At 31.8% G+C, this 27,607-nt stretch overlaps 1 protein-coding gene across 1 annotated transcript; it reads right to left on the bottom strand.

Moving 5' to 3' along the window:
* Nucleotides 1-9,881: 9,881 nt before the first annotated feature.
* On the bottom strand, nt 9,882-26,483 carry LOC114738526 (beta-amyrin synthase-like). The gene is made up of 12 exons (XM_028926596.1): nt 26,386-26,483; nt 21,950-22,055; nt 13,403-13,594; nt 13,170-13,283; nt 12,755-12,874; nt 11,867-11,989; nt 11,670-11,768; nt 11,526-11,582; nt 10,883-11,251; nt 10,283-10,363; nt 10,104-10,187; nt 9,882-9,998 (listed from the first exon to the last, which is right to left on the bottom strand). The coding sequence occupies exons 1-12, from the start codon at nt 26,481-26,483 to the stop codon at nt 9,882-9,884; spliced, it is 1,560 nt and encodes a 519-aa protein (XP_028782429.1).
* Between the last annotated feature and the right edge of the window lie 1,124 nt (nt 26,484-27,607).

The following is a 27,607-nucleotide window of genomic DNA, read 5'->3' on the forward strand; positions in this document are numbered from 1 at the left end:
ATTTGGAAAATTTGGATTTTCAAAACCGGGAGGTTGTTCGATAAACACCTCTTCAGATATATAACCGTTTAGAAATGCACTTTTAACATCCATTTGAAATAGTTTGAAATCTTTGATGCAAGCAAAAGCCAAAAGAACTCGTATGGCTTCCAATCTAGCTACAGGAGCATACGTTTCTTCATAATCGATTCCCTCTTCTTGATTATAGCCTTTTGCTACTAATCGGGCTTTGTTTCTGACGATCTGAGCTGATTCATCGAGCTTGTTTTTGAATACCCATTTGGTGCCAATGACCGGATGGTCTTCTGGTCTGGGTACCAATTCCCAAACTTGATTTCTCTCAAATTGATTAAGTTCTTCCTGCATCGCAACTATCCAGAATTCATCTGATAGTGCTTCGTCAATATTAGAGGGCTCAATGTGAGATATGAAAGCAGAGAAAAGAACTTCATTGACAATTTGTCTCCGGGTTTTGACCCCTTCATTGACTTTACCGATGACTTGATCCAGAGGATGATCTCGGTTGTGTCTCCATGCCTTTGGCTGCTCTAGATTTTCTTGTAAAGAGGGATCGTTTAAAACATCTCTGTTTTCTGAAACGGTTTCTGAAGATAATTTGTTCCAGTTTTTATTCAAATCCAGTTTTTGAAAATTTTGAACGATTTCAGCATCATCATCTACAGGTTTCGAAATTGTTTCAGTTTCAGCAAACACCACATGAATTGATTCTTCTATTGTAAAGGTTCGTTTATTAAAATTCTATATGCTTTACTACGATTAGAATAGCCAAGAAACAAACCCTCGTCAGCTTTAGGATCGAATTTACCCAGGTTTTCCTTGTTGTTGTTGTGGATATAGCATCTGCTTCCAAAGATCTTTAGGTGTGACAGATTGGGTTTTCTTCCCTTGTACAACTCATATGGAGTCTTCCCGAGCAATGTTCTGATGTAGGCTCTATTTGAAATATAGCAAGCTGTGCTCATTGCTTCTGCCCAGAATACTTGTGAGACCCCTTTCTCATTTAGCATTGCTCTAGCCATCTCCGTGAGTACTCTATTTTTTCGTTCAACTACTCCGTTTTGTTGAGGAGTCCTTGGTGCAGAAAAGTTGTGGTCAATTCCATGTTCCTCACAATAGTCTGCAAATTCGTTGTTTTCAAATTCTCCTCCGTGATCTGACCTGATAGACACAATAGATACACCTTTCTCATTTTGGACCTTTTTGGCAAAAACAATGAAAGCATTAAAAGTTTCATCTTTAGAGGAAAGGAACAAAGTCCAGGTAAACCTTGAATAGTCATCAACTATTACAAGAGTATAAAGATTTCCCCCGAAGCTTTTTACTCTAGATGGACCGACCAAGTCCATGTGAATCATTTGGAGAGGTCTTTCAGTTGAAACTATCTTCTTTGATTTAAATGAAGATTTTGTTTGTTTACCTTTTTGACAAGCATCACAAACATCATCGCGTTCATACTGGATTTTTGGTAAACCAACAACTAGATCCCTTTTTATTAATTTTGAAAGTTGATTCATGTTGACATGTGCAAGACGTTTGTGCCAAATCCAACTTTCCTCCTTTTTACTAATAAAACAGTTTTCAGAATTTTAGAATCAAATTGAAGTGTATAACAGTTACCGTCCCTCGGAGCTCTCAGCTTCGTATTCAATTCTTCTTTCTTCAAGGGTAGGTCATCTTTGCTTATGATTAAACACTCTTCAGAATCAAAGATTACCCAGTTGTTTTTGTCCGCACTCTGACTGACGCTGAGGAGATTATGACACAGACCTTCCACGTAGTACACGTCCTCGACCTTCAGCCTATACTACTTCCGATTTCTCCGATTCCAGCAATTTTTCCCGATTGGTTTCCTCCGAAGCTTACTTTTCCTCCATCTTTTGGTTTAAGTGATGTAAACTTCTCAGTGTCACCTGTCATGTGTCTGGAACATCCGCTGTCTATATACCATTTATTTGTTCTGGATGCCTTGAGACATACCTGCAAAAATTACAATCATGTTTTAGGTACCCATACCTTCTTGGGTCCTTTTTGGTTAGTATGAGTTATTTTGGTGCATAAGTACCTTTGGGCACCCATTTTAATGTTCCGTAGTCTCCTTTCTTCTTATAGTAACAAGAAGAAGTTGAATGGCCTTTACGGTTGCAATGAGAACAAAGTGCAAAAGGATTTGAGGAATGCACAGAATTTCTAAAATATGTAAGATATGATCTACCACTACTCTTTTTCTTTCCTTTCGACTTATCTTGGGTTGGATCGTATCCTATACCAGTCTTGTCCATAGAGCATCGTTGAGCTCCTAGAATCACCTTAAGCATTTCGCTTCCTTTAGTGAATTTTTCTAAGGTTCTGGTTAGATCTTCAATCTTTCTTTCATTCTTTTCACAACTTTTGCAAGTCAAGGTCGAGTCAGTATTGACTTCAACCTTTGATTGTTGTTCTTCTAAAAACTTTATCCTTCTCTTAGAATTAACTAGCTCTTTTGCAATTCTTACTAATTCTAAGTGTAAAGCATTGTATTCGGACTGCAATTCATCATAAGATGGTTCAGAAATTATTACCTCGTCTGTTTCTGAGTCCTCGTTTTCTTGGGCCACTAGACAGATATTAGCTGTCTCTTCATCGTCACTTTCTTCTTCTTCATCGGAGGAGCTGTCTCCCCAGATTGATGTGACGAAGGCTTTCTTCTTTCTGAATCTTTCTTTCTTCTTTTCTTTATCCTTTGCTCTGGAGAGTTGGGGACATTCCGCCTTGATATGTCCTGGCTTCTTACATTCGAAGCAAATGATTGGATCCTTTGATTCGTTCGGATATGAAGAAATTTTGCGTTTCGGCTGAAACTTCTTTCCGGTTCTGTTTTTGTAGAATTTTTTGAACCTCTTGACTATAAGGCCCATTTCATCATCATCAAGATCATCTTCATCTTCTTCCTCGCTCACTTGAGTTTTAAGAGCGATGCCTTTCCGGTTTTTCTCGTTCATCTCCTTTTTGTATTTTTGCTTGCTCTCATACTCAGCAAGACTCCCGAATAGTGCTGCAACCGAACCAATGGATTCTCCTTTGGTTTCTTCAATAGCTGTTACTTTCGGTTCCCATTCTTTTGTGAGACCGCTCAGAATTTTTCTCACTTGATCTTCTTGACTATATTTCTTCCCAAGTGCAGTGAGGTGATTTATGAGATGTGAGAATCTGACTTCCATATCTCGGATACTCTCTCCTTCCTTCATTCTGAATAACTCGAATTCGGTAGTGAGAGTATTGATTCGACTCTGTTTTACACCGGTGGTTCCTTCATGAGCTATCTCCAGAGCCTCCCACATTTCCTTCGCGGTTTCCAGGCTTGAGACTCTGAAGTATTCCCTCTGACTAAGCGCACACGTGAGTATGTTGATCGCTTTGTCATTTAGAGTCACCAACTTCTTATCTTCCTCGTTGAACTCCGTGGAACTCTTGGGTACTTGCTGGCCGTCTATTGTGTTCATCGGGACATAGTTGCCGTGTTCTATTACGTCCCACAACCCATACTCTGTGGCCTTAATGAAGATTTTCATCCTCATTTTCCAGAACGTATAATTTTCTCCACTGAAGCCTGGCGGTTTAGATGTTGAACATCCTTCCGGTAACACGCTATCTCCGAATCCTGCCATTTGATCTCTCTTCGGACTGTTAAATCCTTAGTGAAGAGACCTGCTCTGATACCAAATGTTAGAAACAATCTCACCCAAGAGGGGGGTGAATTGGGTGAGTTACAAAAATTTAAAAACTAAAGGCGTGCAAATATTAAATAAAACCAGGGAGTCAGAGTAAGGAGAATTTTAACCGCAGAGAGGAGACACAAGATTTATACTGGTTCGGTCTAATCCACGTGACCTACTTCCAGTCCCCAGAACACCTCTGAGTATTTCACTATCTTCCAAGATCGACAGGGCTCTTGGTGCCTCGGTACAGTAATTGAATCGCTCAATCACTCCCCCTTACTCCCGTAAGGGTACAACCCCTCTCAAGAGTCCACACTCTTGAGTGTCTCTCAAGTTTTTAATAAAAGTAGTGAATGGCTCTCTTACAGAGTGAATTCAATGATAAACACTGATGCTCAGTAGTAAAGTGAAAAACAGAGTATTGAATGCGTAACTAAATAATAGCAGATGGTAGCTCCGGTATTCAATCTCTTCATTAATGCCTCTTCGCGCCTTTTATAGTTGATATCGTTAAATAGCCGTTAGACGGAGGGCTTCTAGCCGTTGTGACTTCGTTTGCGTGTTTCACTGGTTTTAACAGCTCCGCCATTAATGCGTCTGAGTTTCTGACACTGTAGGTCGCAGTCTACGTAATCCCATTGAAGAGCCGTTGCACTCGTTTTCATTAATCTGCATATTTCAAACTTAGAACAAGTGAGAATTTTGTGGTGAGTGCTTTAACCTTGAATACAGAAGGAAGGCTAATTTATCATTCAAGATTTGTGACGAGATCATTTATCAGTAACAAGAACAGAGTGTCATTCCGGTTTGGTTTGATCGAAAAGATGATCGATTACTTGATGATAGATCAAGTTATCGATAAACGGAATGAAGACTTTTCGAAATAGATCACTAAAGTTATCGATCAAGTGTTGGATCATCGGCTCCAAGAATTTTCATAGAAAGAGGAAATCATTGCATGATCGAACAAGTGATCGATCATATAATTGACCGAACAGATTATCGATAATTTAGATGTTATTAAAATGAAGCTTCAGTCATTGATGATCGAACATCTTATCGATAAATATATGATAGATAATATTATCGATAAAACATGGTTATGTAAATAATAAAAGGAAGACACATGCTATTTGAAATGATCGAACATCTTATCGATAAATATATGATAGATAATATTATCGATAAAACATGGTTATGTAAATAATCAAAGAAGGACACGGGCTATTTGAAATGATCGAACATCTTATCGATAAATATATGATAGATAATATTATCGATAAAACATGGTTATGTAAATAATCAAAGAAGGACACGGGCTATTTGAAATGATCGAACATCTTATCGATCATTAACTATTCGAACAAGTGATCGATAATAGTGAAGAAAGAATTTTAATCCTGTAAGGTAAAGGAAATGATTATCGATCACGTTTTGTGAAAAACATGAATTTCGGGAATTTAAATGATCGAACATTTTATCGAAAAACCAGTGATCGATAACTTGATCGAAAAAATAGTTCACCATAACTTAATGCAAATATGTCAATTTTCAGACTCTTTATCGATCACGTTATGTGAAAACTTATTTAAGCAAACAAGTCAAAATTATCGATAATGTTATCGATAATTTACCTGTAGCAAAACTGAGTAGGAGTAAAAAGGACATTGATTATCGATCATGTGATCGATAATTTTGTGATCAATAAAATTATCGATCTATCAGTGAATTTGATCTCCTGCATTTAACGAGTTAGAGCATAAAGTTCGAACACGTAATCGATAAACAAATGATCGAAAACATGATCGATAAACTTGTAACAGAACTAATGTGCAGAGTGTTACCTTTTATCGAAGTCGTTATTGATGACTGATTTATCGATAACTTGATCGATAAATACACTTCAGATTTGGGTCTCTTATCAGTAACTCGATTGTTTACCTGATATTATCGATCAGCTTATCGATAATTTCCCATACCCTTATGTGATATTTATACTAGCGATTATCGATCACTTAATCGATAAAATATTCATCGAATAGTTCTTCAATCAAAAAAGACTACCATAGACCCGATTTATACTTGATCATTTATCTGAAACCTTAGCGATAACTAATTGCTCGATCACGTTATCGATCAAAATACTTAACCCTGAAATTCTGACTTTGTTATCATCAAAACTATAATCCTAACATCTTACATACCATACACCACCTCTGATCATTAATATAAAAACTAGTTTAATATTTAATTTGGTCCTAAATATAATACCACATTCTATTTCATCTCTCCTATTTATTTATTTTTTCTCAAGGTAGTCCTTCTAGTAGCTGCACATGTTAAATATTTTATCAAATGGTAATTTTAGCAAATACAGATTATTAGCAAGGTTTTTTTAGGAAATACAACACCTATATATTAAAAATAACTAGCTTAACTCATTTTATTAATCTACTCAAATTAGTCAATTAGCTCTTATAGAGTATTACATTTCAATACAAGCATTCAATATATGTGTGTGAGAGAGGTGGGTGATATGATCATAAGAAGAAACCTCGTGGGGAGATTCCAAAGTTTGCTAAAAGAAAAGGATAGATAGAATAGTATGTCGGCATATAGGTCTTATTTTTGACATATGGTTCCCATAAAAGTAGAGTTTACTACTGCATTATGTATCTATTTCTTTGTAGATCATATATGGGTGGGTTCCCTACTCATTTGGTATGTTGGAATTGATTTTAATACAAATAAAAATAGATTTGGAGATGTAAAAATTGCATTTCATCATCACACGAAATTTGGAAAGAGAATATATATATATATATATCAACCTGGGTATATGTGAAGGTAGGCTTGCTTTTGTGTTATACCCCGTGAAGTTGATGACAAAAACCTCATGACAGCGACGGTGAAGACCCCACGACACTGATAGTGATGATAAAGATCTCAAATAGAACATGCATGAGTATTAGGGTTTAAACAAATAGCTTAGGGCAAAAACAATGACTATTACCTATAGCAAGAATAGAACGGCAATGAAAATAGGGACAAATGATAGTAGTAATGGCGATGTGGAAGGGACATCATGAGCACTCAACAACCTCCCACCACAGCTCAAGAGGAGAGAGTGTGCATTGAGAGTGTTTCTTAAGGCTGCAAAATTAAGTGCAAGAGAGACCTTATATAGCTAGGGCAAAGGATTTACCATAGTTACACCTAGAGATCAGTGTCACATTACATACTACATCAGACACGATAGAGCCATGTAAATGTTCATTACTAAATTAGTTTTCATCACAATCAGCATAAATTTCATTCATGCAAAACCTAAAGAATTACCAGTTCTCGTTCTTTAAACTGGTGAAGTTTTAGAGTTTGCTATTACCAGAGTTAAACACTAGTAAACAGGGAAAAATGACAATAACATGAAACAAAATGAACAAATCGATCAGGTCATAAAATAGCACTATATATATTATATATGAGATTGGGGTGAGTAAACCCTTATAAAATATTTCAAAACAAAAAAAGATTAAATTTTTTACATTTTCATCAGAGGAGGAGGCACTTGAAGGGCTGTCTAAAAAGTCATACTCGATGTCCTAATCATCAAGTAGGAGGTTAACTTTGTTGTTAAGGACATAGAAGTGATAGACCACGTGGCGGAGACTACGCTTAGTTGCACCTACTTTTGTCACTTGTTGGTCAAATGAGGGAGGCAAAGGAGGGGGAGGCTATGATAATAGATGGTGACAAGGCATGGTGAACTTTCAAGTTCAGACATGTTATTTCAGGGAAAAGAAAACAAAAGAGACTCATCTGTTCATTTCAAACACCGATTGTTTATAATAAATGTTGTTTCGAAAGATAAGTTACATTAATGTATGTTGTAAATAATAAGAATTACATTAGTGTCACTGCCTCATTTGTTACATCATTAGCGCAAAAACCGGGATAGATAAGGTCGTGTGAAAAGAGTTTTTTTCTAGTAGTGTATGAATAAACTATATATTTGGTCCTTAAATTTTATAAAAATTTCAGTTTGCTCCCTTAATTTAAAGAGTATATTTTTTATCATTGAATCCTAAAATCACCAGCCTTAAATGATGACTTTTTGTAAGAATCATGGTTGTCTTGAAAATTAAACTCTTAGCATTTGATAATGTGTTATCAATATTCAAGATCTCAATCTCATCATTATTTGTTAATAATTTTTGGGTTAAAGGACTTACTATACTTTTTAAAGCTAACGGACTAAATTAAAATCTTGTGTAAAGTTAAAAGATTAAAAATACGATTTATCCTCTAAATATTGACTAATGATAGTTAAGGATAAGGATACAATAGTATTTTTACAGCGTAATATGTAAATATATAATAAAAAATCATAAAAAATTATAAAGAAATTAAAAAACACACATGACTACTCCTTGAAGCCATCATATAGAAAATAATATACTAGCGTGGTGTCTTTTTCCGATTATAGATTTTCAATATCTCCAGCACCCTTAAATCGTATAGCAGGCTCAAACAAGGATACAATTACAAGTTACATGAACTTTATATGAATTCATAAATATGTTTATAGTTGAACAATCATGGACAATACTTACATCAAGTTCTTTATATTTATTATATCAAATTCTTCAATCATATATGACTATGTGCCCTATTTTTGAAATATTACAATTTAATAATATTTAGTTATAAATCCACATGGAAAAAAAAAGACACATGATCATATACAATCAGAGAACTTGACATAATGAATATATGAAACTTGACCTAAGTTTTTTTTGGGGTATGCAGATGCATGGAATGGAATAATCATGCATATAGTTAATATAATATTAATTAATTATTTCATTAATTGTGTAATTGCTAGGCCTGTGTACGATGGGTTTCTTTTGTTAGATGAAAGATGACACCAATTAAAAGTGTGTGGGTAAAAAAAAAAAGGTGTGGGTCATCTAGACAATTGAAAAATGAGTTTTTATACCACTTAAGAAAAGGGTAAGACGGATTTACAAAGTCATTTTCCTTTTTCCCCCCCTTGAATTTATGGTTTTTTTTTTTTGCATTTTTGGGGGAATTTTCATAGTTACACTTAAGATTGAAATTTTTATAAATTAAACTTTTAACCTTGTCATAATTTGTCATTCATGTAATCCTCTTCAATATCTCCTAGGGGTTTAAAAATAACTTATAAGTCCTTTCCAATTTAAAATATCCTCTAAATCACCTATTATTCTACAATGTCATAATATTTATTTGCATTTGAGTACCCTAAACGTTTATAATTATAATTTAGGTTTTGTACACTTTTCATCTTTTTCTCCCTAAATTATACCTTTCTTCTTTTGCATTTAAATCCCTATTTTCTTTTATTTCGACCCTTATGCTTTCCCATAGTCTCTGAAAATATATATACTCTATCCCAGAAATATTTTTAATTTGGGAGTTGTCCCTGCGGACCATTTTATCACTTGTGGGACTTCTTTAATTGGGCTTGATAGCACAATTAAGTCAGTCTCATTTCTTAAATTATAAACCTAAAATCTAGAATACATATGACACAAGCACTTCATTTTGGTTATAAGAAAGACAACCGTAACTACATGGCCATTACCAAACGGATCAGACTCATAATTGATCTAAGATTTTGGCCAGTGCACAAGGAAGGTACGAATATTTATAAAGGAATAGGAGTGTTTTCATCAAGACACATAAAAGTATAATGCCCCTCTTGCTTGGACTTTGCTTCCCACCATCAGATTAAAAACTTATACGACCTCTGGTTCTAATTAGAAGACCTCATTTGTAAACTAAAAACAAGGTCTTCTAATTAGGACCGGAGGTAGCATTATTTAAGTTAAATTATACAAAACTCTCTAAATTCTGGACTATGAACAAAAACCCCCCCTCTAATCTTTATAACTTAATAATGAATATTTCCCTGAGCTTTCAAATTTGCACACATAGTCCCCAGTCATTAATTATATACCCGATTAAACTTTAAGCTGTCAGTGATCAACAAAACTAATTATGAGGGAATTATTTGTATAAATATAAGACTTTAGAGGGATTCATAATAAAGTTTCAAAAGGTAGGGAGATTATTTGTGTTCATGAGTTACATGTACATTAGGCTATTATTTATTCAGCTTTAGAAAGCTATATATGTAACTCGTTTCCGATATTCAGCCAGAGCCCAAAGCGGAAAAACATTTCTGTACATTGGATAATGAAGCATGCAATTCCTGCTGAATACACCAGTGACTTCCTGAAAATATAAGCCACAAATTAACATTTAATTCTACCATTGATTGATTTATAAGTTTAATTAAAAAATTATTCCAAATTAAATGAGTCACTGAAAGGTACTAACTTGTTGTGGCCAATCCCCATTCTCCAACTGAGCATTGATTAAAAGTCTTGCTCCACGATGAAGAGGAGATGGATCTCTCTCAACCTTCCAATAAAATTTGATTTTAGTTTATTTTTTATTTTTAAAAATTACAAATAAACATAAATTGCTATTCACAATAAAGAATTAAATAGAATAACCTGTCCGGCATATATTAGACCCATCATAGCCCATGCTGTTTGTACCACATTTGATCTATTACCTTCAAGGGGAACATATTTCTGCATCATTTATTAGAATTCATAAGATGAAAGGGCACACAGTTATAAGTATATATAATAACTAACCATCTTTCTCTCCTATCAAGTAACTTGTTATAAATTTTATAGGAAAAATTAATCTTTTTATTCTTATAATTGTAGGTCAATTGTAATTTTTTCCTTAAAATTTGATTATTATAGTTTTGACTCGGTTGTAACTTAATTCATGAATTTTGACTCAATGTAACTTAATTCCTATAATTTACTATTTAAAATATTAGTCCCTATATTTTGGAATATAAAATTATATATTTTATGAAACTTAGGGATTAAGATTTCAAATTGTTAACCTATTGGAACTTAGTTAAAGTTTAGGGATCGAATTTTAGCTGAGTTACAATATATAAACATTGAGTTGTACTGAGTTAAAAGGAATTTTTAAGGATTAATTAACAACAGAGTCAAAACTTAGGGACTAAAATGAATATTTATTGTTCCAATTTTATATATTATATTGATAATTAAATTATATTTATATACCTTTTTTGGACATGAAAGATAGCTCTCACCCCACCCACCATCATCCCTTTGCGATGTGAGAAGAAAGTTCACAGCTTTACGAATGGCAAGACAATTATTATAAGTCTTACCAGCAGCAACAAGGCCACCTAATGCAAACCAAGTGCCATAAGTGAAGCAAACACCCCATTTCCCATACCATCCACCATTTTCAGTTTGTGTGTCTTCAAGGAATTTCACAGCTTTCTCAATACAATTCTCAATCTCCCTTGTTCTATGCCGTGGATATAGCTTTGAGAATAAAACTAAAGCTTGAATTGTTGATCCAGTGCATTCTACATATTCATGTTCCACCACGATGTCTTGGAAGAATTCCGTAGGATTTAGCACCTGATCCCAGAAACAAACCAATCAAATTATTGCCAACTATATTACTCCCTCCGATCCTAAACCTAGGAGTTAAATAGATAACTAATTAATAAATATTAAGAAGAATAGTTTAGTTAATTATTTGCAAAGAGTTTTAAATTTGTAAGACAAAATAGATTGGAGTTTTACATTTATGAACAAAATAAATCCCTCAACCAACCTCAACACTTAGGACTAGAGGGAGTATTTTATTTTGTTCACATAAGTTCTAATTCAAATATGACATGATTCTTACTTCTAACCAATCTTGACCTTTCACTGGTTCCCATGCTGCAAATCCACCTTTTTCACTCTGTAAATATATAAATTTTAAAGTTTATATAGTGAATCAATGCACAAAGGAAAAAAAACATATATAATTGTAATGTGAAATACTTGCCTGAAGTGACAAAAGAAGATTAATGGAATCATAAAGCCTTTCTACTTCCATAGTTTCACCCACAATCTCTTGTGGTAGCATTGACAAAAGAAGACAACACTAAAATAGACCAAAGCATATAACAATTAAAAGGAAACATCATAAAAGGTGAAGATGAATGAGGAAATTGAGTTGTTTAAGGATAGCAAGTTATTAACCTTCAAAGCCTCTGCAGTACAATCAGAAACTTGCCATCCATGGTCCTGATCAGAGAAAGTCCATGCCCCTTTTGTAATGTGACGATACATACTTTTAAAGTCACCTGAAGGGTTGTCCTTAACCTAATAAGATCATCATAATCAATATCAATTAATTAGGGGAAAAAAAGAAAAGGAGATTTAATTTGTGGCAGATTGGTGTTTCGTCGTTAATATATCGAGTATAATCCATCACAAATTAGTTGAATTCACGAAATTTTTCTCACAAAATCTATTGCGAATTAAAAAATAATTACAATAATGGATTTGTGAAAATTTGTCCTTTTTTTGTGTGTTACACATTCCGTTCTGTGTAGTTAGTATGATATAAAAATATGAAAATTAATTATTTAGTCCTTGTAATTTTGTCTTGGTTACAACTCAAATTGTTAAAGTTTAACTTGATGCAACTTAATTTGTCGAATTTGAGCCATTTAATCCGTTTGTCCATCACAACTTAGTTCCAGAAAAACCTGATGATTTTTAAAAAGTGTGAATAAAAAATTGAATGGCTAAAACTTAGTGGTTGAGTTGAAGAAGTTAAACATTAGAATTTGAGCTACAATTATTTAAAAACTATATAAATTAAATAAATAATTTTTCTTAAAATATAGTAAGTCACATTGTTTATAAGCCATAAATGTTGGCTCATTCCTCAAATCTTACGCAATGCGGCATCGGATTCACATGTATTCTTTTAGATATCATTGCAAACGCATTTTAAAATGATCGTACATAAGATGGCAAAAAAAAAAAAAACATCACATATAAAAAAAATTTAAAAGAACGCTCATATAATTACAAGCCAATCAATTAATGTTTCTTAATTAATAAGAACGAAAAGTTGACCTGAGATTTCTTTATGAAGTCATGTCCTCTTGCAAGAATAAAAGCAATTTCGTCAGTTTGGTTTGTGGCAAGTAAAGCTTGCACTGCAAAACCAGCATCCCATTGTTGGCTTCCAAAACCCTGCAAATAGTTAATAGCATATATTGATTAAACCCAAAATATTTCATGGAAAAAACCTTAAAAAAATACCTCTAAAATTTGAAAATCCTAAATCTGGAATTACTACAAATATGTATCATCATTTGCTTTTCAAGTGTAATTAATTACTATTAAAGTGTAGTAAACAAGATTGATTTGGAATTTTGAAATCTAAAAGGCATTTTTTTTGGAATTTTCCATATTTATTTGCACCAAATAAATTAGTCTTACTAAAATAATAAACTTGAAGATATATATGAGCAAATAATTTGTTTACCTGCATGGTAATTCCATCTTCAGAAACCCATATGTAATCAGGAACCCTAGCAAGATGCTTCTTAAAGGCATCTCCTTTCGGATCTTCAACCCAACAAGCTAGCATACATAAAACCTGTGGCAAATGATGCAAAAGGGAAATTAAATGCTGATTAATTAGAAGCATGTTCGCACCAAAATCAATAATCATATCAAAGTGCTTGGCATTAATTGAGTCATTCTAATTAATATTACCTTTTCGACGCAGCCAATGGTTATGTATCGACTAGTTTCATCTTCATAGTGAATATGCTTCATTGTTACTTGAAGAGCTTTCTCTCTTACCAACTTATTGAAGGGCCAACGAGTGAGAAGCGGCTCAGCGAATGTATACAAACTATCCCATATCAAATCTTGTATCAAGGGATGTGGATAGTAAAGATCTTCCTGCAATGATATATATATTCGACATTAATTATCCATGTTATATAATTTATTGTTCCTTAATTAGGAGAAATCAACAAGCTAATTGTGTTTGTGTCCCCATATATATATATATATATATATATATATATATAGGGATGAATTATCAGAGACTAAAGTAAAATTAAACTCACCTTTGCACAAAGGCCACGAGCTTCATTCCAATGAATTTGATGGTAAGGTTGAAGGTAGAGTTCTTGTCTGAGCTGAAGAATAAGAGGTGTGATGGAACCCACAAATCTTTTCCCATACAAATACGACATGGGCATGTAAACCAAGCGGCAATAACACCACATTTTAGCTGCATTAATTACAATATCATGGAAGATATTATTATTAGATAATGCAATAGAATTAGTATTGAAGTTTTCTTAATATTAACACACTAATTGTCACTTACACTAAAATAACTTAACTTACCTTGGTTGGACTCGCCACGTCCACCTATGTAGTTATGATTAGTTTTTTAATCGCAGACTATATATATATATATAAAAGACCTCATCATATATCTTTGGACTGACTCACAAAAACCTTTGATGATTAGAAAGCAAAACGCCATATATAGCATGAGAAATTACAATATAATAAAATTAAAATGATGACGAGAAAATACCAACAGAAGATTAAGGAACTAAATAGTACTATCTATGATCCTTAATATAAAAGTTAGCTAACAAATTTAGGGTAATTAAAAAAATTAATTAAGTTAGTTATTTGTAATAAATATACATTGACTTCCTTAAATTGCCTATTTAATCATGTATATTGAAACTACACTTGCATCGAAATACTTTACAATTAATAGGAATGATTTTGAAAATATATCATAAATTTGGGAGACAAAATGATTGGGGTCTTATATTTAGGACCGAAGATAGTAGATATGACAGAAAATTAAAACACAATTAAACGTCCAAATCTATTGATATTAGAAATGTATGTTCACCATTGAATTACGTACCTGGATGCATAGGAAGGAACGATGGAAGGAGCCAGAACTCTGGTGGCATTGGATTTGTTCCACACCACTCAAACAATCCAAGTATCTGCAACAACAAAATATGAGACATACATACATACATACATACATACATACATGCATGCATGCATGCATGCATGCATGCATGAAACCTAACATGTAGGGAATGAATAAAATAGAACGTACCGAGAGCCAAGTCTTTCCACACGAAGGTATGTAGGTGGCACCACCATGATCAAGAATCCATTTTCGAGCTGTGAAACAAGCATTGTCTTCGCCTCCATTGGGTCCTTCTCCAAGCATTCGCATGCATATATAACTCAGCACAGTACAGAACATGGTGCTGTGTCCCTCTATGTGTAGGCCCCACCCTCCATCCTCATTCTTTTAAAACACACACACACATGAAAACTTAAAACCGTAACATATGACCGATACCATAAAGCAGGTTTTGATGCTTAAATATGTATATATGTCATATATACCTGGTGATAATATAGGTATCGAAGGATTTCTTTACGATATACTTCCGGGAACACAGCATCAAGATGACTGGTAATATACATGCAAAATACCTGTACCATTTATGCCCATTTGATCTCGTTTAATATTTATTTAATATGAAAATGAAGTAGGATTAATTGGAACATGTGACATAAATTTGATAATTCTTTATTCTTATCATTGTACATATATAGCACATCCATGTGTGCGCCCGCGCACTCTAAAATTTCTAGAATCCAAAGTATTATAGATTTGTGATTAGCGTGGAAATTATGTTGATTCTTTATTACAGTAGTATGATTATCAAAGGAGAAAGGAAGAAAGACATTTGCTATTGGTGGGTCCCACTTGACATGTGGATCCCAGTCCCCGTGCTTTTGTTTTTCCTTTTACATTTTTATAGCATTGTACTTCTATACTCCCTTTGGTTATGTATGAAAAATACAAATAACTGGATTATGCAAATTAAAAAATCAGTTAAAACCGGATAAATGCAATGTATGTGTAAAAATATATATTCTTTCAAAAAAAATCTTATTATTTGTGAAGAGTGAAAATAAGAGGTAAAAAATTAATACAATAATGTAAGAGGTTATTCATGAGAACAAAACTCTAAAAAAAATATTAAAATTTCATACATCATTTATGTATATTTTATAAATAAGACTTCTAACTCCAAAGACCTTTTGTTATAATATTGAACTTGAGGAAGTGTATTTGTGATAGGTGGGTATCCCTTAACATTTGTGGTCCACCAATGAATAATATCTATTTGTTGTATTTCTTATAGCACAGTAAATATGCATATGCGTATATATGGTTGGTATATATACCAGAGCTTGCATGAAATAGAGAGGTCCAGCAATATGAGCAGGCCAGTGACCATCTTTCGATTGCAATGCGCTTAGATAATGAGTTGCCCTTCTCACAGTGTTCCCAACTTTTTCATCACTTATTTCCTCTCCTTTCTCTATCTTCGCCCTTGGTATTTTTTGTTTGAAATTCTTTTCTCTCAAGAACTGCATAAAGTCAATCACCATTAATATTTAACATTAGTTAATATATATAAAAAAAAGTAACAAAGTAATATTTCCAATACTTAATCTAAGATCTATTTAATTAAGTTGGATGGATTAAAAAAATAGTTAAATTAATTATTTGTAAAAGATATGTTTTGATTAGTCTAAAATATCTTTTTAAATCATTTGCATTGAAACTATACTCATACAAACTCTCTTAACATGTGCAATCAACTACGATAGTTTAGGAAAAAAGATAATTACGGAAAACAAAATAAATTGAGATATTATATTAAGAAATATTTGAAAACTTGGATTAGACCGACCAAGTTGACTCAAAACTAGTGACTCGGCTTCTTGGCTGGTCCAAGCGAGCAAGCAGCTAATTCAAGGAAGAAGCGAACCCGTATTACTCAGGAGCAAAAGTAAAACCATACTCCTTAATACATACTCTCTTAACATATACAATCAATAGGAATAATTTTAAAAAATGATAATTACGGGAACTAGTATTTGTTAAACTCAAACCCCTACTAGTTCTTATATTAAGGACCAGAGGAGGTAGTACAAGACAGAAATATAATATTTGTCAATGAATCAGCTCAGTTTGCCAAATATATAATTAATTCATGGGATTTGCCGTTTCTTTACTGTATGTAATCTAAAATATTGTGATACTTATTTGGAGAGGAAATCAAAATCAAAATACTACCTTCAATCCCAACTATAAGACCTCATTTGTAGTCTACAAACGAGGTCTTATAATTATCATAGGAGGTAGTATATAATTATACAAGGAAAGTAGAAGAATACACGTTAAAAAAGAAAGAGAGACAATTAGAGAGTTATTAGCCTAAGACGAATTGTGACAAGAAGATGATGTTTTTTCAATTTCCATTTTTGGTTGGTTAATTTTAAGGATGCATATATGATCAAATGAAATATCATGCCCCGTATGTGGAATAACAAACTTAATTATTGTTGATCAAAAATTTGTGCATGATTAATATTGGAAGTATAGAAAAATATTTTTATGAAACTTTAAAGCTTATCAAGATGTGTACGTAAAGTCTGCGAGAACTTTATGTAATGTAACCTAATTTGTATCAAAATTTTACTTGGTTTTGAGATTTTTGAAACGCGTCATATATCTAGGTGATTTGGTTGATTACTAAAGATAAATGGAAATGAGAATAAGCTCGTGATGCTCTAACAAGATATATATCCTCTATTGCATGCCACAAATTAAAAATTTTATATATTAATGGTAGAGCTGGCCGTCCAAAAGTAATCCCACAAAAGCTTGATCTAGATTAATTGGTTGCTCGGATAATTAATAATATGATCTAGAAAAAGCGCCACCTTAGGGGTGGCCAAAGGGTTATCAAATACATACATATATATAATATAACAAAATTTATATCAAGTTACCCATATCATTAATGTTAAATTCATAGGTAAAGTTCCAAAGTATACATATGCATTTTAATGACTTACAATAGCAAAATAATAAATATTTATATAAGTGAAATTATATATATAATATAACAAAATTTAAGCCAAATTACTTATATCAATTATGTTAAATTCGTAGATAAAGTTCCAAAGTATACATATGCATTTTATTGACTACAATAGCAAAATAATAAGTATTTATATAAGTGAAATTATAAGTGCACAAACGCATTTTAACAACTAAAATCAGTAAATGTTTCAGTTTTAATTTTTCATAAAAATATTGCCAACACGTTGTAGGGGAAGAAAAGTTATAGTTATCTTTGCAACGATGGTTAAGTATGACATCTAATGATCAAAAGTGTAATGTAGGTTACTGTTATTCTGGCAAAAACAAATATAGGTTACTCCATCCTGTTGGGTGGGAGGTTATTAAATGTGAGAGTAACTATTAATAGGCTAACAAAAAGTCAAATTTGGTGGTTCAATATTTATCAATCACCCCCCTCCTGTTGGTTGGGCAAATTAATTAGTACAGTGGCGGTCCATGGTAATCAAACTCACGTTTCAACACGTTAAACTCATCGATTTCACGTTTTCAGCTCTGGAAAATGTGTTAACACACATATAAAATCGCTTTTATTGAAAACTCATAAATAATGGCGTGTTACTCGTTTAAACTCAGTGAAACTGTATTAACTCGGTAATTTATATACGAGTTGAAACCAACAACAAAACTCACCGAAAGCAACCAAATTTTGAATTTTTCTCCTATGCCACTCAGTGCGTCATAAAAAATACTTGAATATTTTAAAAAAATCTATGGAATAATATTCCTAACTCATAAAATTTTAATATACAACGATAAAATCATTTTTGTTAAAATTACGTAAAATATTTATTAAAAAATTGAAATATTTATATCAAAGAATGCGTAAAAGACAGTTAAATTTTTAACTGTAAATACCTTTAAAATATTGAAAATCCAAATCAGTGTTCTAAATTATAATTTTTATTAAATTTATGATTATTTTATTATTTGATTATGTATAGTGACTTTTTGTATGAATTTCATAAAAATATCTATATTGAGTATGATAAAATATGAATGTTGGCGGGTTTAATTTTAATTATTTGGGTTTAACTTATATTTTAACAAAATTTTTGTCATTTTTATATTTAAATTATTTAATTATATATTTTTAATAATTATTTATTGATAGAGGTAAACTTTTACGAGTTTATGATCTGACTTCAAGTTTAGTACATACTTTACTTAAACTCATGAGTTTGACAACCTTGGCAGTAGTTCTCCAAACAATTGAAGAATAATAAATACTGTATGCATTTGTACCAATAGTTATAGAACTTTAATTTATTTCAATTATTAGTTTTACTAGACGCTTACTAATATAATTGATATGAAACTTGCAACTTCTAACTAATTATTTAATAGAATTGATTATTGATCTTTTTTATACAAAGAATTGATTACTGAATACGATGGTCTAGATATTAAAATCAAGTAACCTATGTAGATGATTAAAAAATATAGGGTTAGCTTACAAATCTATTTACAACATAAGTATTTTATCATAAGAATCTGACACTATAAACTTCTTTTCGATGCAAAATTTATACATGACATTAATAAAAAAAAAATAGTACGAAATGTTGACTATTTAGCAAACATATAAGTTAAAAAAATGATGTGAAAATAAATTTTTTAAAATGGTACAAAAATGTCACAGTCATTGGAAATGTCATGCTTCCTTTTGCTCCATTTTTTGGTTGACATGTTTGTTAAACAGTCTACATTAGGAGGTGTTTGGAAAAAAAACTAAACTATGGTTTAGAGAACAACTTCTGGAAGAAAAGTTATTTTTGAGAATAGATTTTGAAAGAATAGATTTTGTAAAAAAGTGATTCTGATAAACTGAAAGTGTTTAGATAGTTGTTATCACAAACACTTTTTATATGTACAAATTACTAAAAAAGACATAAGGTAATATGATAATTACAAAAAAGATAGATTTTATAATATATTTTTATTTGAAATAATAAATTTGTTAATAATATATTTTTAGCCAATATAATAAATAATATATAAAAAATGTAATTAATAAATAATTAATGTGTATATGTATTTATAAAATATAAGATTAAATATGTTTTTAGAAAAATGATTATTTTTTTCCAATATAAAAATATTATTTTGCCTTAAGGATTTTAAACATGAAATCCCAAAACATTTTTAATTTTCACAACTAGTTTTTTTTTTAACAACACACTATCTTTGATCTTTAATATAAGAGCTATTTTGATATTCAATTTGGTCCTAAATAGAAAACCCTAATCCATTTTATTTTTCATATTTATGTACTTTTTTCAAAGTAGTCCTTTTAGTAGTTACACATGTTAAATATTTCATTAAATGGTGCTTCTCTCACATATTTACTTTATATCTTTCCTTGCATTTATTAAGTCAATAGGAGTAAATTTTGGGGGGGGGGTCATTAATTAGCTTATAAGTGACTTATATTTAGAAAGAAATTTTCTTCCTGACCCATGAATAGGAGCAAAGTGGCATATGATGTATATATGTATGCATGTATGATTCTTACTTCCAACCAATCTTGAGCTTTGACTGGCTCCCGTGCAGCTAAACCACCTTTTTTACTCTGCAAATGTGTGAATTTGAGTTATATATGCTACTAATCAAATCAAAACACAAAGCAAACAGTACCCTAAAGAAATGGCTTTCTGTCAAAGGAAAAAACCATGAAAAGATAACCTCTAGAGAGAAAATCCCCTAAGAAATTCAATGAAAGGTTCTGTATAATTTGAATTAATGAGATATTTCTACGAAAAAATCATTGTTTTATTATTATAATTAATCATAATTGCAATGTAAGATTACTTACTTGAAGTGACAACAAGACATTGACAGAATCATAAAGCCTTTCAGATTCCATCTTTTTACCCACAATCTCTAGTAGTAACATTGATAAAAGAAGACAACATTGAAAAAGAAAACCAAAAGATATATATATATATATATATATATATATTAAATGGGAACATAATTTAATAAGGTGAATTTGATAAAGTAAAAAGGTTAATCATTTAATAAGGTGAATTTGATAAAGTAAAAAGGTTAATCACTTGCAAGCCTTCTGCCGTGCAATCTGAAACTTGCCATCTATGGTCTTGATCTGAGAAGGTCCATGACCTTTTGTAAATGTGACGATACATACTTTTAAAATCACCTAAAGGATTCTTCTTAACCTGATAAGATCATCAGTTTTAGTTAGTACTACAAGAGGACTTATGCATTAATATACGCAAATATAACAGCTCTCAACTAGTTACTAAAATGTTGACCTAAGATTTCTTGATGAAGTCATGTCCTTTTGCAAGAGTAGAAGCAATTTCGTCAATTTGGTTTGTGGCAAGTAAAGCTTGCACAGCAAAACCGGCATCCCATTGTTGGCTTCCAAAACTCTGCAAATAGTTAATGGCATATATTGACTAAACCCAAAATATTTCTCGGAAAAATCCTCAAAAAAAATCTTTAAAATTTTAAAATCTCAAATTAGGAATTATTATGAAAATGTGTTGTTATTTGCTTTTCGGATGTAGTAAATAATATTGATTTAGAATTTTGAAATTCAAAACGTATTTTTTGGTATTTTTCCATATTCCTTTTTACTAAATAAATTATTCTTATTAAAATAATAAACTTGAAGATATTTATGAACAGAGTAATTGTTTACCTGCATGGTAATTCCATCTTCCAAAACCCATATGTAATCAGGAACCCTAGCCAGATGCTTCTTTAAAGCATCTCCATTTGGATCTTCAACCCAGCGAGCTAGCATACACAAAACCTATCGCAAATGATGCAAAAGGGAAATTAAATACTGATTAATTAGAAGCATGTTCACACCGAAATCAATAATCATATCAAAGTGCTTGGCATTAATTGAGTCATTCTAATTAATATTACCTTTTTGACGCAGCCGGTGGTTATGTATCGACTAGTTTCATCTTCATAGTGAATATGCTTCATTGTTACTTGAAGAGCTTTCTCTCTTACCAACTTATTGAAGGGCCAACGAGTGAGAAGTGGCTCAGCGAATGCATATAAACTATCCCATATCAAATCTTGTATCAAGGGGTGTGGATAGTGAAGATCTTCCTGCAATGATTTATATATTCGACATTAATTATCTATGATATATAATTGTTCCTTAATTAATTAGGAGAAATCAACAAGTTTATTGTGTTTGTGTCAATATATATATATGTATATATATAGCGAGGAATTATCAAAGACTAAAGTAAAATTAAACTCACCTTTGCACAAAGGCGACGAGCTTCATTCCAATGAATTTGATGGTAAGGTTGAAGGAAGAGTTCTCGTCTGAGCTGAAGAATAAGAGGTGTGATGGGACCCACAAATCTTTTCCCATACAAATACGACATAGGCATGTAAACATTTTAGCTGCGTTAATTACAATATCATGGAAGATATTATTATTAGATAATGCAATATGTCACACCTCCTTTGTTATCTTATTATATATCTATTGGAACCATTTAAAGTCATTATACAAGGCTGAAGGGTGGAAGAATTTCAACTTTAAAATTTTCATTTTTGGATTTCTGTATACTATTCACAGCAATTTGGGTTAACTTTGAAAATTTATAACTAATTGTAGAAAAATCAAAACTGAGCGGTTCTAAGTTCTATAGAAAGTTCTTGACATTCTCTTTCAAGAAAAAAAATACTCATTCGTATCCAAATCTCATACATCAATCCTAGATTTCGTTCAAAATGATACTATTTATTTGGTCATTTTTTAATTTTTCAGGATTTATGCCCAACTTTAGAAGGGCATAACATTCTATACAAAAATCCAAATTTAATGAATTACTACTTGTTTAAAAGATAAAAATAAGATCTATAAGCATGCCAAGTTTCATACCCAGATTCGTCTAATTGCTTAAAATCACATTGGTCAAACTTTACTCCCGAAAAGTCAACTTTTATCCCTTTTTCGTACCATTCTAGCCTTTTCTTTTCCTTTTCCTTTCATCTATCTTTTCTAGTCATATGACAAATACTTAATCATGATTCCTTAACCAATTATTCACATGTAAGGCACCCTCATCACTGATACAACAATTTGATATAATTTCATACATACATATAACAATGTATATAATTACATAGTATTATTTCAAAAATAATAAACTTTCTCCTCTTCCAAGTGAATCCCTTTTCTTTCTCCTTGCTCTTATTGACACCACCTGGGATTCCTATTATTGTTTATATATTGAGGGGAGTGAGATTTTATTGAAATCTCAGTAACAATGAATTACAATCGTCATGTAAATCAAGCAAGTATAATGTGACATGTTATAAACCTTCAAACATCTTCAAGTCACATAAAATCATATTTTGTATCATACCAAAAGAGGAACATCAACAATTTCACATTGACATATTTTTATGCATTTGACCAAAGTACAAACAAATGTCATAAAGTCAACCATTATCACCACATAAATTCTTCAATTCAACCAATCAACATAATCACATTGAACAAGCAAGATAAATAATCAAATTATAATTCAATACTACCTTTTTATACTTGATAGTTTAGGTCTCCTCAAGAGATAATGATTGTCCTTGATTTCTCCTCACAAAGCCTATTAATTCAAGCATAAATATAAGCTATATTAATAACCAAACAACTTAAACATAGTCCTTTATCTTTAACTTAACATGTTCCCCTTTTTCTTTGATTTTTAACAAAATAATTCCTCCATTAGAATCAATGATCTCTTGGCTCAATCCTACACAATTTTTCTTGAGGAATCCAAATACCCAATCAGTTTTTCAAAAATCAAACTCCTTCCCCATGAAATTGTAGTGACCGAATAGGAGGTTCAAGCTTCCAAAAATCTCATTTTTGATTTCAATAATTTTAAACACTTCCCAATAGCATATCCCTATACAAAGACATATTCTAAACCCATTGGAATCATTAAATCAATGAAAAACAAACTCCTCCAGCAAGAACATCCCTTGACCGAAATGAACATATATAGCCTTAGGTTGGTTTTCTTCCAAAAACCATTTCATACACCACTTAAACAAGTTTGTTCCATATCATATTTAAGGTTTCTATCCTTCCCTAATAGCCAAGCATGTCAACCAAATCTGTGCAGCATTTTCTCTTAACTTTTCAAGCCACAAACCCTAACTAACTAACTTGAAATTTAGGGATGAGAAGGCTTAAGCATACCTTGATGTTTTCTTGATATAAACTGAATGATTCCTTGCTCAAAACCCTCTCAAATTCAGTGTCCCTTGGTCTGGAATGAAAATGGCAACACCTCCCCTTCTTTTTCTAATTTTCCAACATTTTTTTTGTATTTTAGGGAGGGGTATTTATAGACAAATGGACCTGCCATTCCTCTCTTAATTTGGACGTCAAAAATGGCAGAAAATAAGGTGATTTGGCAGCCATCAAATGCATCATAACTTCAAATTTAATGATGTGTCCAAACTCTAGAGTTTTCCAACAATTATCTCTTAATTTGCATTTTATTTTAATTAAAAATAGAGCTGTCCAGAAGCTGCACGAAATTGGGCTTGAATTGGGCCTAATATAGGCCCCACAAATGGTTTAGGATGGCCCAAAAAGATGGCCCACAATTCAAATCAAAATCTCAAACCAATTTAAAACTTTACTGGTTATTATTCACTAGTAACTTTTCATAATTTTTTCAGACCTCTAAAAAACCATTTATCTCCATGGTAATTCACCTTTTAATATGAAAATATGATCTAAAAATTTTCAGAATTTTTTGTCATCTCTAGGTATTTAATTTGAATTTTCTCCCATTAAGCCTTTATTAGTGTCACTGCAGGAAAATAAATTCCCTAAAATTAATTCCTGAGTCTCCAAGGCCTAAAAATAATTTTATAAATTCAAATAAATATCTAGATAATTATTTTATATTTTTTCATAATTATTAAGGCCTCTAAATAATTAAAATAATTATTTTCCTTTGATTTCCCACTAATTTCCTAAAAAACCTCCGTTTACGGAAAATTCCATAATAATTTATTTCCACAATAATTCCATCTTTCGAGCCTCAACCGTATTTTTAAAACTCTAATTTTCATTTTTTCTATTTTTCAAGAATTTTCTAGAATTTTTCTCAAAATTTCCTGTTTTGCCCTTCTTGGACCGATAAATTTAAAAATGCCAGTCCGAACCCTTTTTGGATTTCACACCATGTTTAGTTTTCTTAGCTAATCTTCTTTTCCTATTGGTCCTTAACCAAATTTTTTATCCCTTCTATCAATGCTAAATTTGGCAGGATGTGACACAATAGAATCAGTATTGAAGTTTTTTCAACATTAACACCCTAATTGTCACTTACACTAAAATAACTTAACTTACATCACGTCGACTTATATAGTTACGGTTAGCTTTTTACTCGCACAATATGTATATTTATATATAAGATCTCATCATATATCTTTGGACTGACTCACAAAAACCGCTAATGATTAGAAAGCCAAAAAAACCATATATAGCATGAGAAATTACAATATAAGTTAAAATGATGAAGGGAAAATATCAACAGAAAATTAAGGGACTAAATAATACTATCCTTGGTCCTTAATATAAGAGTTGGCTAACTAATTTGGAAAGATTAAGAAAATTAATTTAGTTATTTGTAACAACTATATGTTGACTTCCTTAAATTGCCCTTATTTAATTATGTATATTGAAACTACACTTGGATAAAAATACTTTATAATTAGCAGGAATGTTTTTGAAAATACATTATAAATTTGAGAGACAAAGTGATTGGGTTCATATATTTAGAATATGACATGAAATTAAAACATGATTAAACCTACAAATCTAAAATTAATAAAGTCATAAAACTTCACTTTCTTCTTTTTCTATTTATGTTTAAGTGCCAAATCGCGTGGCTTTTGATACCTAGTCGATTATGCCAAACTAACTAAAATTGCTTTGGATTGACTCCCAAAAACCTCGATGAATGGTTAGAAAGCAACAAAAAATATATATAGAGCATGAAATTACATAATTAACAAAATTAATTATAATAGACTTAAAATAATGAAGAGAAAATATCAACAGAAAATTAAGAGAGTAAATAGATATGACATGAAATTAAAACTTCAAATAATAAACTGATATTAGAAATGTATGTTCACCATTGAATTACGTATCTGGATGCATAGGAAGGAATGATGGAAGGAGCCAGAACTCTGGCGGCATTGGATTTGTTCCGCGCCACTCAAACAATCCAAGTATCTACAACAACGTATATATATGTATATATATGAGACATGCATACATACATACCTACATACATACATACGTATATACATCCATGCATAAAACCTATCATGTAGGTAAATAAAATAGAACGTACTGAGAGCCAAGTCTTTCCCCAAGAGGGTATGCAGGTGGCACCACCATGATCAAGAACCCATTTTCGAGCTCTGAAACAAGCATTGTCTTGGCCTCCATTGGGTCCTTCTCTAAGCACTCGCATGCATATATAACTCAGCACAGTACAGAACGTGGTACTGTGTCTCTCTATGTGTGGGCCCCACCCTCCATCTTCATTCTTTTAACACACACACATACATGAAAACTTAAAACTGTAAAATATGAGCAATACAATAAAGCAGGTTTTGATGCTTAAATATGTATATATGTCATATATACCTGGTGATAGTATGGTATCGAAGGATTTCTTTACGATATTCTTCTGGGAACACAGCATCAAGGTGCCCAGCACTATACATGTAAAATACCTGTGCCATTTATGCCCATTTGAATTCGTTTAATAGTTATTTAATATGAAAATGAAGTAGGATTAATTGGAACTTGTGACATAAATTTGATAATTCTTTATTCTTATTACAATACATACATATATATATTTATATATATCACACCCACACACATTCTCTAAAATTTCTAGAATCCAAATTATTAATATTTAATAGAATTGTGATCAGCGTGGATATTGTATTGATTCTTTATTACAGTAGTATGATTATCTAAGAAGAGAGGAAGATAAAGATTTGTTATTGGTGGGCCCCACCTAGCATGTGGACCCCAATCCTATGCTTTTTTTTCTTTTAAATTTTTATAGCACTGTACTTCTACTCTCCTTTGGTTATGTACATTAATTCACTACAAAAAAAATTAACTTTCAATGGTGACAAAAGCCGCTATTGAAAGCCTCAAAGTCTTTCAATGGAGACAAAAGCCGCTGCTGAAAGCCTCAAAGTCTTTCAACAGTGATGAAAAAGTCGCCGCTATAGCGACTATGGCTGAAAGTATTGGCAGCTACATTTTTGAGTCGTCGCTAAAAGTGGACATTTAGCGGCGACAAACAGTTGCCGCTGAAAGTGAGGCCAGCTTCTTTTCGAAGAAAATGTAGCCGCTAAAGATAGTGTATCAGTTGCCACTAAAAGAATGATCTGCGGTGACAAATTTGTAGTCACTAAAAACTGTATAGGCGGCAACTACTTGCCATCGCAAAAAGTATAATCTATGGCATTGTCGCCACTAAATGAATTATCTACGGCAACATCATTGTCGCTGCTATATAGGCGGCCACATGATTCTTGTTTTCCGCGATGACAATTGTTGCCGCTGAAGATCAAAAAATTTTTTGGTTAAAAAAATTGTTAAATGAAATGAAAACCTATATTCCTAATAAATATAATAATAAAGCACTGAAAAATTAAAGTAATAAGCAATTATAATATATTAGGTCATAATATTCATAACATTCTTTAAAACTACCAAAGCATTTCAGTCTCTTTAGAAAAAAATAAAAGAAATTGTTCTCTATAAGATACATTTTATAAATGAACTCCGAAAACTATGATGAAGGACCAGTACGCGAGACACTAGAAGTAGGAGTAGATGTAGA

This window comes from Neltuma alba, unplaced genomic scaffold, assembly GCF_004799145.2.
Source record: "Neltuma alba isolate B1F8T4 unplaced genomic scaffold, ASM479914v2 tig00013606_pilon, whole genome shotgun sequence".
Taxonomy (NCBI): Eukaryota; Viridiplantae; Streptophyta; class Magnoliopsida; order Fabales; family Fabaceae; genus Neltuma; species Neltuma alba.